General features: G+C 45.0%; 1 protein-coding gene across 10 annotated transcripts; it reads right to left on the bottom strand.

Annotated features, from left to right (window-relative positions):
* Window positions 1-3,163: 3,163 nt before the first annotated feature.
* LOC103010941 (zinc finger protein OZF-like) lies at window positions 3,164-12,744 on the bottom strand. 10 transcript variants are annotated; one of them, XM_057533979.1, is made up of 6 exons: window positions 12,479-12,744; window positions 11,807-11,843; window positions 11,367-11,470; window positions 9,542-9,580; window positions 7,468-7,594; window positions 3,164-6,167 (listed from the first exon to the last, which is right to left on the bottom strand). In XM_057533979.1, exons 4-6 carry the CDS (start codon window positions 9,572-9,574, stop codon window positions 4,651-4,653), a joined length of 1,677 nt encoding a protein of 558 aa, XP_057389962.1. In that variant the 5' UTR covers window positions 9,575-9,580; window positions 11,367-11,470; window positions 11,807-11,843; window positions 12,479-12,744; the 3' UTR covers window positions 3,164-4,650. The 10 variants fall into 10 exon arrangements, with proteins under 10 accessions (XP_057389962.1, XP_057389961.1, XP_057389956.1 ...); XM_057533978.1 differs by lacking the exon at window positions 12,479-12,744 and adding an exon at window positions 12,130-12,472; XM_057533973.1 differs by lacking the exon at window positions 11,367-11,470 and having other exon boundaries at window positions 11,807-12,349.
* Between the last annotated feature and the right edge of the window lie 1,606 nt (window positions 12,745-14,350).

Here is a 14,350-nt window from a genome sequence, read left to right as displayed (position 1 = left end):
ATTTCCTAAACCATTTCTGGAACATAGAAAGGGTCTCCCATACAATATTTAAGGCCCTTTCAGCCTTGCCAAAAAAAGATTTCACTTTTTGCAGTACAGGGAAGAGGAGATGTAGGGCTGACTGAAGGGCATTACCTGACTCCTCTGCTGAGAATGGAACCCCTGGACAACAGCTGTAAACCTGATTCCTTACCTTCCCTTTCCCTTTGCTTCCCTTTCCTTTCCTTTGTCCTCTCCTTTCTGTGCCACAACGTGTGCAGGATCTCAGTTCCCCAACCCGGGATTGAACCTGGGTCACGGCAGTGAAAGTGCCAAATCCTAACCATTAGACCACCAGGGAACTCCCTCTCTGCATTCTTACCCTTGCATGTGAATCACTGATTTTCACAATAAATATTTAAATTAAAAAATCCAAGGGAGGGAAATCCCTGGTGGTCCAGTGGTTAGGGGGTGTTCTCCAAGATCTTATCGAATATTTGTATGAAGTTGTCATTTCTGTCTGGAGAGATACTCACCAATTGTGAAGTGTTCCTTCTCTGGGATGCGGACTTTGTAAGGGAGGAGGAGTGTAGTGTATCAATGTCATTACTCAGTTTAACTTTATACACCAGTGGGTTCATTCAAAATATTCATAGTAAACATTTTTATAATACTATTTAAGGTTGAAGTAAAAAATATCACCAGTGTGATGAAAATAGGTTACAAAACTAGAAAATGAAGCAAAATAAGGGACAAAGGAAAGAACCAGAAATCTTGGTAAGAATCACAAGATGAAGACAAATAAAAACATATGCCAGGAGAATTTCCCGTAGGAATTTGGGAGTGTGCATAAATCTGAGAGTCTAACAACCATGACATTGCTGAGGTTGTGGACCAATCCACTCTTAATGACCTCCAGTGAGTCACAGGTAGTAATGATTGATAACTTCCCCTGATCATAGAGGTTCTGCAGAGACACAGGAAGGGTCTAAATTAAATGCCCTGTTCTCATTGAGTGCAGGGTGATTCCATTCTTCTAAGAGGATGTCTGGTCCAAATTTTTATTTTCTGTTTAAGAAAATTATCTTATAAATGGGACATGTCATTGAGATGAAATCACAATAAGGCAAAGATGACAGAGATAGATATATAGATGATAGACATATAGGTGAATGATAGACATACAGATGACAGAAGAATGGATCCATTTTTATAGGTGAGGAATGGAAGCCAAGGCCCTAGGAGGGTAGAGAGTGTTGATTACTATGATAAAGAGAACATCCAAGTACTTAAGATGCAATGAACAGCCTTCCGCCAAGGATAAAAATTTAGAGACACATCATTAAAGTCTCCATGACACAACATGCCCCTCATCAGCAGATACCACACAGACACTAGGCGTCTACTCAGAGTAGGAGCTCATCTTCTTCATCTTATTACTCACCACCTTATCTTGAAGCCTCTACAGTGAACCCTGTTTATGGTCAGTGTGTTTAGTGAGAAGCCAGTGAAACAACTTTCAAAACAATGCAACTGAGGAGAGAGGGGAAGTGTCAGGCACTCCTGATGCACGTTGATGAGGGGCAACATGCCTCTGGTTTCCTCAGCAAATGCCTTTCCTGTTTTTATGGCTTTGTTCTTATGTCTGCCTATATCTATATATATAACCTATTTAAGGTGGTTCCTTTTTTATTGTCCTGACCTCATGAAGTGAAATTTATTTTAAGAATAGTTAATTTCCGGTTTCCTGACATAAATGTTTTCTAAGAATCAGATACCTGAAGAGATACTTACCAAATGTGTATTTGCTCCCGTAACAAGGACTGCCATGGCAGCATCTGAGTGTGCAATGGGGACACGTAAGCCTGAGATAAAGGTTTAGAACCCCACGATGTCATCTGCTCCTTGGAAGTGATTACCACGTCACCTGTAAGTGCACTGACAGTGTCTGCATACGGAGAGGAGACAAACTCTGAAAAACATTTGAGACTGTGTAACTACCCAGAGCTATTAAAAGTACCTGGGCTTCCCTGGTGGCGCAGTGGTTAAGAATCCGCCTGCCAATGCAGGGGACATGGGTTCGAGCCCTGGTCTGGGAAGATCCCACATGCTGTGGAACAACTAAGCCCATGCGCCACAACTACTGAAGCCCGCGCACCTAGAGCCCTTGCTCCACAACAAGAGAAGCCATCCCAAAGAGAAGCCCACACACCACAACGAAGAGTAGCCCCCACTGGCTGCAACTAGAGAAAACCCGCCCACAGCAATGAAGACCCAACACAGCCAAAAAGAAATAAATAAACTAAAAAAAATAATAATAATAAAAGTGCTTAATGAGATAGATATCCATGAGGAGTGGCAGAAATTGATGGTGAAAAACTGGTTTTTGAAATAATCAAAATCCCACTGGAATGTGAGGAAAAAACCCCCAAAACTTGACATCTAATAAGTGAGAGAAGGAAACCACTAAAATGCCTACTCGGGATTCTTTAGTATATTTAAAGGCTTTTCACAAAACATAATTTCTTCCTATAACTCAGAGCATTCATGGTAGTAAAACTGAAGGAAAAGGCAGGGTGAGGAGAGTTAGAAAGTATACCCACAGTTGTGCAAATGAATGTTAAATGTGCATTATCATTTTGTTCCGTATTTTAAGATGTCAATAGGTACCACATGGGGGACTTGCCTGGCGTTCTAGTGGTTAAGACTCTGCGCTTCCATTTCAGGGGGCAAGTATTTGATCCCTGGTCCGGGAACTAAGACCCCACATACCGCGCAGTGAGGCCAAAAAAAAAAGTACCATATGTGTTTCAGACATGTTTCTAGGAATACAGAATGTATCAATGCACAACATGTAAATACATATTTTCCTACTGGAACTTACTCTGTATTTGATAGAAAAATAAAATAAGCAGTTCTTCTATGATATTAAGTTGCATAGTGTAATAGAAGGTGATGGGTCCTAAGGAAGTAAGAAGGTCAGCGAATGGGTGATGAAAAAATTATGAGTTTACGATGGGCTGAGGCACCAAAATGAGTGTCCACATTTGGATTCATAGTGAAGATGAAAACTGAGGACATATTTTAGGTGGTTTCTTTCTTCGTTTCCAATTGCTACATATTCATTATTTTGCCGGTTTTTTTTTTTTTTTTCGTATTGAATGAAATTGGAACTCCAGGATGATACTGAATAAGAGAACAATGAGCAGCTGTCCTCCTTTTATTCTAATGGCAATAGTTTAATAATGGTTCCAAGGTATAGTATTTCTAATAGCTCTTTGTAGATGTTGTAGGATTAAGAAGGCTTGCTTCTATCCGTAGTTTGATATCTCTCTTAGTGTACTAGCACTGAACATTTCACAAAGAAAAAAAATTTTTTTAATTCCCATTCACAATATTATCAGATGTAGAAAATACATATGCAAGACTTATAAAAGGAAATCTAAAAACATTTCCATCCAAAATTAAATAAGATCTACATAAAAGAAGATGTATCATGTTTATGGATTGGGACACTCAGTATTTCTTTCTAAACTGAAGATTAGGAGAATTCCCTGGAGGTCCAGTGGTTAGGACTCGGCGCTTTCACTGCCCTGGCCCGGGTTCAGTTGCTGATCAGGGAACTAAGATCCCATAAGCTGCGCAGAACAGCCAAAAAATAAAAATAAAAATAAAAATAAATTGAAGACTAAATTCAATCCCAGTGAAACTCCTAGTAGGATTTTTTGTGCTGTATAAGCTGAAAAGTGGATTCTAAACTTCATATGGAAAGGCAAAGAACCAAGAAAGGCTATAATGACTGAAAAAAAAAAGCAATTCAAAGGAGTATACAACCTTGATTTCAAGACATACTATAAAAACAAATTAGTTAATACATGAAAATACTGGCATAAATAAAGTAGATAAATGCAACAGAATAGAAATTCTAGAAATAAACATATAGATAAATGACTGACCTTCGATGAAGATACTAAACAATTCAGGGGAAAAGGTATAATCTTTTAAATCAGTATCACTGCAGCAATTGGGTATCTATATTTTAAAAAATAACTTCCACAATTAATTGAAAATGATTCATTTACATCAATAAAAACCCTAAACCATAAAAGTTACAGGAGGAAACAAGGGAAAAAGTATAAGAATAAATGGACAAATTAGACTACACTAAAATTAAGAACTTTTTCTCTGAAAAGTGATTGAAAAGACAAGACCAACTCTGGAAGAATGTGTTGCTAAGTATTTCCATTAGAGGACCTTAATCAATAATTCATGAAGAAATGTCAAAACTCAGTAATTAGAACAACAAATCAAATGAACAGAAATTTCAATAACAATATATGGCTGGAAATTAACACATGGAAGACCACTCAGCATCATGTCATTAGGGAAGTGCAAATTAAAATCACTTGATACCACTATACACCTATGATGTCACAAAAATTAGAAAGCCTGCACGTACCAAGTGTTGGTAAGAATGGAAAGAATGGGAACTTGGGTTCTGGTGTTTCTGGCAAGACTGTAAAAGGATACTATCACTTTAAAAAGTTTGACCCCACATAAGTTAAACATTCATCTACTGTACAACACAGGAATTGTGGTGCTAGATATTAACTCAAGTGAAGGAACACAAAAGTCCAGAAAGCATTTCTCCAGTGTGAACTTTCCTCTTTTTTATGAGCTTGGAGCTACATACAAAGAACTACACTCATAAGGCCTTTCTCCAGTGTGGATTCTCTGGTGGACAATAAGACTTGTTCTGTAACTGTAAGGCTTCCCACATTCATTGCACTGAAAAGGCTTTACTCCAGTGTGGATTCTCTGGTGGACAACAAGACTTGTTTTGTTACTGTAGGGCTTCCCACAGTCACTGCACTGAAAAGGCTTTGCTCTAGTGTGGACATTTCGGTGGCTAACAAGTGTATTCTTTAGCTTGAAGGCTTTCCCACATTCATTACACTCATAGGGTCTTTCTCCAGTGTGGATTCTCTGGTGCTCAGCAAGTCTGATTTTCCTCTTGAAAGCTTTCCCACATTCGCTGCACTCATAACGCCTTTGTGCAGTGTGAACATTCTGGTGTTTATTGAGGGCAAAGCTGCTTATAAAGAAGTTCCCACATTTCTTACACCCGTAAACTTTTTCTCCATTGTGAATTCTCTGGTGTACAATAAGACTTTTTTTGTTGACATAGGCTTTCCCACACTCACTGCACATATGAGGCCTTTCTCCAGTGTGGGTTCTCTGGTGGATAATAAGACTGGTTTTATAACTGAAGGACTTCCCACATTCGGTGCACTTAAAAGGCTTTTCTCCAGTATGGATCCTCTGGTGCACAAGAAGTTTATTTCTGTAAAGGAAGAGCTTCCCACATTCACTGCATTTATGAGGTTTCTCTCCAGTGTGGACCTTTTGGTGCTGGACAAGTGAATCCTTGCGGGCATAGGCTTTCCCACATTCATTACACTCATAGGGTCTTTCTCCAGTGTGAACTCTTTGGTGCTGAACAAGTTTACATTTGTAGATGAAGACTTTCCCACATTTACTGCAATGAAAAGGTTTTTCTCCTGTGTGAACTCTCCGATGATGAGAAAGACCCCCCCTGAGTCTGAAGAACTTCCCGCAGTCGCTGCACCCATAAGGTTTTTCTCCAGTGTGAACTCTCAGGTGCTCAGTGAATTTATACTTCTTACTGAAGGCTTTGCCACATTCGCTGCACTCGTAATGCCCTTGCCCAGGGTGAGAGACCTCCCTGCTCTGCCTGCTTCTACGTGGATGCTGTCCATCTTGGGAGGGCTGGTGCTGGGGAAAGCCCAAGCTGCCTAGGAAAGCCTTCTCAACCTCTCCACATGCGAACATATTGTTGGGTAAAAAGACTTGGCAGCTCGTCACAAGCAAGGCCCCGTTCTCTTCCCTTCTGAGGTGTTTCTCTCCACTGGGCTGCTTCTGGTGCTGTTGTAGGTGAGAAGTGAACATTTTCCCACAAGCCCCAGAAGAGGACGGTTTCAGCCCAGGATGCACTCCTTGGTGCTCAGCCAGGTACAAAACGTCTTTCTCTCCCAGGGCACCTGTATCTGAAGTAAGAGTCTTCAGGATAGATAGGTCTGGATTTGGATTCCTGTCTTGTGTGACTTGTTCTACAGAAACACATTGTTCAGAAGCAGCCTCCTCAGTACCTACTGCACGCCAACACCCTGAAAGCACAAAAATGCTGATAAACTGTATGGAGACGTTGGTAGGACAGGAGCCCACTACAGATCTGTGCATGACACATGTAGGAATAAGCCCATGGGTTTGTTATTAAAACAAGGGAGAAAGGGTCAAGTGGTAGAAGGGGATACTGTGCAATACTAGGCCTCTGATGGTTACAGAACAGGAAATGTCTCAAACCAGCAAGAACACAGGATACCAGGATGTGGCGCCATGCCGGGAGGAGAGGCTAGAACAACCCACTCCTCGGCCAATGGCTTTCAGCAGGACTTTCTGGTGGTGACAAGTGTCAGCTCTGTAGAATGCGTGTCTCAATCCAGCAAAATGCAATTACACCTGACTATCAGTGTTCAAAGACAATGTAAGTAAACATGTACCTCTCATGATACATTAAGGACATGCATATACAATATACAAAATACATAAAATTGGAGAACAGTGCAGAGAGGGGGAAAGGAGAAGTGTGGAGGACACTAAGGTGGAAAACAAGAGTCAGAAATCACATTAGAAATGAAAAGTGGGCATAATGTCAAAATGGGGAGAAGTGGAAGAAAGAAATGAAGTATGAGCATGATAAATCTTGACACTGAAAGAGGAGAGAGCAAAGAACATTTCCCTGTAGGATTAGAATTCATCAATGATATCATGCCTTCCTACAGTTCCTACTCACCAGGCTCAGGATGCAATTAACCCTCTTCCTATGACTAGAGAGGGCCCCACCTCGTCAGGCACCCAGGGTTGCCTCCACCCCTCAGCTCAGGCTGGGTGACTATGAACCCTACCAGATCAAAGTCCTCAGAGGAAAATAGGGCCATTAGGAGAAAGACACTGGCCCAGAGTGAACCAAACAATGACAGACTTCAGGAAAAAAATGTATCACTAGAAAAACCTTAAGGAGTCTTGCAAACATAATCTAGGGTTGACCACAAATGTTGACCATGTAAGTGTCTGTAATTCCTGACACAGGCAGTGCAAAAAAAAGGGTTAGAACGTGTGACACGGATCTTGCACACATCTGAACAGTCAACACAACAAGCGGTGGCAAAGCTAAGTGGCATCAGTTGGGCAGGCTTCAAGCCTCTGAGACGAAAGGCTTCTGTGAAAGGCTTCAGGGACTATGGTACAGGGCTGAACACACACAGGGTGGGGGAACGCAGCTCAAGTGCCAGGAAATCAGGGGAGTAAGCAATGTCCAAGGTCCAGGCTGGGACGGACGGAGTGAGCCATGCAAAAAGAAGGGCAGAGTCCCGTACGGGGCGATGGTGTGTGAACATGGGTCCTTACCCAGGGAGGCTATAAGTGACAGGTTCTCCAGCATCACGTCACAGTAGAGGAGTCTCTGAGCATCGTTAAGGAGACCCCACTCCTCCTGGGAGAAGGACACAGCCACATCCTCAAAGATCACATGGCCCTGTCATGAGGGGGACAAGTGAGTTCACAGCAGCCTCTGCAACCAGGACCCCCAGGTTATGGTCGTCTACCCCAGTGACCCAGCTCAGAGGACACACCAGGTCCTGATACTACAGGAACCTGCTAGCGTTACGTCATTCAGTTAAAACAGAGAGGGAGACAAGCAGTCTCACAAGACGCTCTGGGGCTGCCATACAGACCCCCAGCCACTCTCCTCAGAGTCGACTCTCCTGAGATCACACAGATCACACCACATACAATGACACTTGTGCTCAGCCCCCTGGAGTAAAGCCTGGGGACAAGGGCCCTGAGTCCATGCTCACACTCCCTCACTCTCCGTTGCCCAGCCCTGCAGGGTCACAACTCCCTCACGTGCCTGACCATGACCCCCACCCCACCCCACGCCACCACCTCGGCCACAGGCCTTCGGCACCTCACCGTGTTCCCCACGTGCCACCCAGCACGCGGTGCTTCCCCAGGCCTCTGTGGGACCCGCTGCTACAGGTGGTCCCAGCACTGCTTTCCGTCCCCCCACCTGGCCCTGATCCCTGTTCCCACGTCAGCACCCAGATCTCATGTGGGGTCAGATGCCTGGAGCCCTCTTCCTCCACAGTGGCCCACGTGTTGACCCTGCACCACGCACCCCTTCCTCTCTCTGCTCCTCTCATTCCAAGCACAGCCCCCCACCCCCCAGCCCAGCCCAAGACCCTGTCCCAGCTGCGGTCATCTGCCCTCAGCTGGTCTGTCGTCCAGTCTCACTCTCTTCAGGCTCCAACCGCAGTCATCACAAGACTCTGAGCCTGTGGAGGGGAAACAATGCCCCAGGCCCTACCTCCCTGTCATCTCACTTCCATTCCTGCTTTGCCTCTCAATCCATACCTTATCCACCCCTTCGAATCCTGTGCCACGACCAGGACCTCCCCTGAGGTCACTCCCATCCCCCACACGCTCATGGTCACTGCACTGCCTCATCCATCTTAGTGATGACAGCCACCCCTGTCCCTGTGCCCAGGGAGGTGAGCCAGTCCACGGAGAACACCCTCCCAACCCTACAAATTTCATGGCACTCACACATGACCTGAGGGCCTGTAATCTGACCTGGTCCACATGCCATCCACCTGCTCAGGGGTATCTCCAATCCTGAACCACACCTTCCCTGAACTCCAGGTGTGTGTTTCCAGTGGCCCACTTGACACCTCCCACGAGACACCCCGGCAATATCTCAGACTCAGCATGGGGACACGGAACTCTGGACAGTCCTTCTGTCCATTACTCCTACTTCTGACTTCCCATCTCAGACATGGCGTCCCCACCGTCACCTAGAGTCAAACATCCTGGGGTCATGTCAGACTACTCTCTCTCATCCTGTACAGGAGAAAATCAGCTCTACCACAAACGAGAATGAGAGACTGGCCTCCTCTCCTGCTACAGAGCCATTGCCAGGATCCAGTCACAATCGACATTTACCAGGACTGTGCCCTCCACTGGGCCCCCGGCTCCACCCTCATCCCCAGTCTTCCTCCTCTCGGCAGGCAGAGCAGCCTCTTCAGACCCAGCGTCAGATCACTTCCCTCCTCTGCGGTCAACGTGGCATGGACCCGCCCCCTCAGGAGAGACCCAGCTCCTCAGGCTGCCATCCCAGGAATGACTCATGCCCTCAGTCTTTATCAGCCCACGTCATGGGTCCTGCAGTTCCCTGAACACTCCCCTCTCAGTCTCATCTCCAGGCTGTGACCAAGGATATGTCACCACTTGACCTTCTCCACTGGACACATGGGAACACCTCTGTACAACTTCTGGCTTTGATGAATGGTCCTGTGCCTGAGATGATGCCAGGGCCCAGACCTAAGGACCCAGAATCGCAGGACAACACTGTCTTCTATATCTGTGTGTCAGGACCAGAGGTAGCAATGATGTCTGGGTAGGTACTGGGGCTTCTTCCACTTACCTGTCCAGGGACCATAAATGCTGCTGCTACCATGGGAACCTGTGAAAAGAGGGAGTATCTGAGGTAAAGGTGATTATGGTGAGGATGTAAAGGCTGAGCCGTTTCTTCCCTTCCTTTTCCTGGACATGAGTCATCTGAGGCTGACCTCTGACCTCAGATCCTCAGTCTTCAGAACTATAGCTTGACAACTCGAAAGGCTTAGACAAAGACTCAACATCCTTGGGACTTCCCTGGCAGACCAGTGGTTAAGACTCCAAGCTTCCACTGCAGGTTGCCCAGGTGCCATCCCTGGCTGGGGAACTAAGATCCCACATGCCGCGGGGCGTGGCAAAAAAAAAAAAAAAAGACTCACCCTCTTTGAGTCTCAGTGTCTTCACATAAACGGCAACACTTAGGATGTCTATCTCATAATGTGTACATACCAAATGCATTATTACCTCTCCCATGCTAAGATTCAGCTATTACAGAACACAGGATTAAGATTTCTATAAATGTTTTTTAAAATTAGGTTTTTCTTACATGTCTTTCAAGGCTTTCTGAGACAAAGTATCTTTTTTCAACCACCAATTATCTAATTTTATGACACCACTGTGGTGCCCTACAGTTCATTCCTATTATTACACTACCTGAACTTAGTGATAGAATCCACAGGTTTAAGGCATCAGGCCCATAAACTGCCCTCTTTTGAGAAGCCAGTTCCGATCCCTGGTCCCCAGGCTACCAGTACTTCTGCCCCCCTTGGCTACAAATTCAGGGTTTCCCATGAACCCCTTCTCGGTTTTGATAATTTGCTGAAATGACCCATGAAGTTAGGAAAACACTTTTCTTTTTCTGGTTTACTGTAATGTATACAACTTAGGAACAGTCAAATGAAAGTGACGTCTAGGTCAGGGTTGGGGGGATGGAGGGCAGCAGGGGGTTTCTAGGCCCTTTCAGTACATGCCACCCTCCCAGCACTTCCACCATTTCAATGTGTTCACCAATCTGAAGGAACCTTGAGTTTCATTGTTCAGCAGTTTTTATACCTAGTCTCCCGCTCCCCCCTGATCCTTGGGTGGTCCCACGTGGGGATGAAAGTTTAACCTTCTATTCACCTTATTTTCCTGGTGACCAGTCCAATCCTGAGGTTATCTAGGGGACCCACGCTAAGTCAAACTCCTGTGTGATTAAAGACGCTACTTGTGAATAACAAAAAACAATCCTAAATCCAGGACATTCCAAGGGGTTCAGAGCTCTAGGTGAAGAGCCCAAAACAAAACCTAAACATATGTATTTTATTATAGCACAGATATATATTCTCATTTTAAGCAGTTATTACTTGTTTACACAAGATTAACTTGTTAAATCTATACATTTTTAACCTTGTAGTTTCCTGGGAGAGCTGAGGCACGTGTGCCCTTGACTGGGCCTGAGCTGCTCCACCACCCTGGCTGACCTTTTTCTGGCTCCACAAGGAATAGACAGTCGGCTGAGTGTTCAGAGCAGTGAAGCTACACGTCACACCTCCTTCTCCATCTCCATCCCAGGCAAGGCTCCTTACTCTTTATACCCTCGCTTCCCCAGAAAGCCCTGGAACCACAGGACCCTGCCATCTTCAGGCAGCCTCAGAAAGTCCCACCCACTCTGCCCTGCCCTCCAGCCCCAGGTCTCTCTACTTTCATCTGAGGTCCCCTTGCACAGAAAAGTGACAAGACTTTCCCTCCTAAATTTGAGATCCTGGCTTGGCTGGAGTCCAGGACTTAGGCTGTCACCACATGGACATCAGTCCGCCAGTGTCCTCCTCCCCCAATTCCAGATTACAGATTCCAGCAGCTCCTATTGTTACCTCAACTTTGGGATCTCAGAAACAGCATGTCCCGAATCCAGCTTTTAATCTCTCCCTAAAACTGACTTCTCACATCAGTCTGGTCTCAAGTCTTCCCAGATGCTCTGCCAAAAGAAAACCTTTATTGTACTTTAGTCTGTCCTCTAGCTCGGAGCCATATTTACAGCACCAGGAAATCCTACCAATTATCTTTAAGGTTTACTGGGGATCTTATTACTTAAATTCCTTTGTAAAAAAAATTAATAAACAGAAACCTCAATTAAAGTTGGCACACCAGAAGGGGAGCCCTCACTGACCTGAGACAATAACAGTATCCAAAAGGAAGAAGAAAGACTCTCTTCTTTCCTGGAAAGGACTTGGCCAATGAAAAGCCATGGACTCTTTGGTGACTATAGCCCTTGTAACTTCCTTCTTTAATCTGTATAAAAGTCTTAGCTCACCTTGGTTGCACACCCCAATTGCAATTCCCTGATGATTCTGGAAAAAAAAACAAAAAAAAAACAAAAAAAAAGACCCATCTTTGCAAGTGAAATAGCGTGCAGGCTGTTTGTTTCAGGTCAGCAACTTCCATAGGCACCACTCTGGTCCAGAAGCCACCTTACTCTTTGGAGTGGAATGCACTAGGCTCTCCCAGGTCTCTCTGCCTCCACCCTCAGCTCCCCCTCCCCAGTCTGTTCTCCCCTGAGCAGGCTTTGAAATACTTTAAAACTCAGAGGGTCGTCCTGATTTATTCACAACCCACCATGGTTCCCAGAATACTGACTGTTGGCTCAGTTGATGCAGACTGTTGACTCCTCCTTAAATGCCCTGTCCCTGCAGAAAGAACCTCCTGCCCTGGGGGAGGAGGTCACTGGCAGACTGATGTCCATGTGGTGACAGCCTAAGTCCTGGACTCCCGAATGCTCCCGGCTCTTGAGCACCTCCAAGGCTTTGCACGGGCCAAGCCCACAGCCTTTAACACGCTCCACACTGCGTCACACAGCCTGTCAGAAATGGGACCACCACACACGCACACCTAAAGTTCTGGAAGCAGGAGACTGAACCCCAGTGCCCTGAGCAGGAGACCCTCCCTGGGGGCTTGCGGATTTGGGTCGGGGGGGCGGAACAGTCACCTGGGCCGGGTCCTGCACCGCGTTGGTTGACATAGGACCCTGTGGGCGCGGTGGTGCCAGGAGACGCGCGGGATAATGGCGGAGACCTAGGCCGAAAATCCCGGAAGCGGGTTCCGCAACCCACTCACTCCTGGACAGTGTGGACGGCGCCCCCTCGGGCTCCTTCCAGTTTCTCTAAGCTCCGCTCCACCGAGTGACCTAGAGCCTTGGGTCCTGCAGACGGCAGCAAAAGCCGCCAAACGACCGCCATCAGAAAGACGCCGGAAGTCCCGCCCCTGGTTATTTCACAATCCGGAAGAGCCCTAATTTGGTGCCTTCATTGGAGAGGAGAACAAGGCTGGTCCGCACAGTCTTCTGGGTAATGTAGTTCCCCTCGCTGCCGGTTTGTGATGTGAAAAGCCCCAGGGCATTAATGCACCTTGTCCTTGAGGGAAGTACAAATTAAAAACACATCGAAGTAGACCCAGCAAAGCCTTTATGTATAACCTTTAAAAAATTCTGATTTAACTCTCATTTCTCAACATAAAAGTTGATACAGGATTAGCAAAAAAGCATTCCAGTTGTGAAAAGGCTGAAAGTAGCCACAGTCCTACTTGTTGTTGTTGTTTTTAGAAAAATCTTGGAAGAATTTTCAAGTAAGAAAAATCAAGTCAATAAGATTTTGGAATAAAAAATTAAAAAGGGAATTATATGCAACTAAATATCCCTGTGTTCTTCATCATTGGCTAAGAGAATAAGTATATAAAATTAGATAATGAAGTCTGTCGTTGATACTGTGGACCTAAGTAAACCTCAGCGGCACTAATCAAGCATGACACATTTGCTTGGGATCAAAGATTTGCAATTGCGGACACACATTCAAGTGACAACCAAAAGGTGTCCAGCTGGGGAATAAAAGTCAGGAGATTTTAAAGGCAAAGAGGGGTTTGCGTTACAAAGAATTTTAATTGAAGTTGGCTGCAGAAGCTAGTCTTTGCTGAACAGGGTTGTGCTAAGCCTATCACTAGAGGGAGGTATAAGCCCATTATTGTGGCAAGTTGCAGGCGTTTTTGCAGTGTCCTTGGAACATTTGCAGGTTGGCCCAGATCAAAAGTTCATGGTTTCTAAAAAGAAAAGAAATTGAGTTATTTGTAGTGAGGTGGGTGGACCTAGAGTCTGTCATACAGGGTGAAGTAAGTCAGAAAGAGAAAAACAAATACCGTATGCTAACACATATATATGGAATCTAAGGGGGGAAAAAATGGTTCTGAAGAACCTAGGGGCAGGACAGGAATAAAGACGCAGACGTAGAGAATGGACTTGAGGACACGGGGAGGTGGTAGGGTAAGCTGGGACGACGTGAGAGAGTGGCATGGACATATATACACTACCAAAGGTAAAATAGATAGCTAGTGGGAAGCAGCCGCATAGCACAGGGATATCAGCTTGGTGCTTTGTGACCACCTAGAGGGGTGGGATAGGGAGGGTGGGAGGGAGACGCAAGAAGGAGGGCATATGGGGATATATGTATATGTATAGCTGATTCACTTTGTTACACAGCAGCAACTAACACAACAATGTAAAGCAATTATACTTCAATAAAGATGTTAGAAAAAAAAAAAAAGTTCATGGTTTCACATGATGGGAAAGTGCAGGAGGTCCACTAATTAATAGCCTCCCAGCTCCATGTTAAAATCCTTTGACATGAGTGACTCCTTTTTATTTCACATTTCATAACACTATTAATTTGGCATGCCTTGCAGGACTTCTCAAACCATATGTAAAAATGATCACAGCATATACACAAACTATATCATAATAGCAGGTTTCTTTTATTTTTAAAAAAATCATAAAAATTGAAATAAGAAGAAAACACATAAGATATTGAGCCAC

This window comes from Balaenoptera acutorostrata, chromosome 19 (genome assembly GCF_949987535.1).
Source record: "Balaenoptera acutorostrata chromosome 19, mBalAcu1.1, whole genome shotgun sequence".
Taxonomy (NCBI): domain Eukaryota; kingdom Metazoa; phylum Chordata; class Mammalia; order Artiodactyla; family Balaenopteridae; genus Balaenoptera; species Balaenoptera acutorostrata.
Note: the sequence above shows the minus strand (reverse complement) of the source record. Positions and strands in the feature narration are given on the sequence as shown.

Bases quoted from the DNA above. Each gene is read 5' to 3' on its own strand.
- LOC103010941 (XM_057533973.1), bottom strand. From the start codon at position 11,884: ATGGGTCTTTTTTTTTGTTTTTTTTTTGTTTTTTTTTCCAGAATCATC. The intron at 7,595-9,541 runs GTAAGTGGAAGA...CCCTCATGACAG, and splicing joins CATTTATGGTCCCTGGACAG to GGCCATGTGATCTTTGAGGA. The intron at 6,168-7,467 runs GTAAGGACCCAT...TTGTGCTTTCAG, and splicing joins GTCACTTATAGCCTCCCTGG to GGTGTTGGCGTGCAGTAGGT.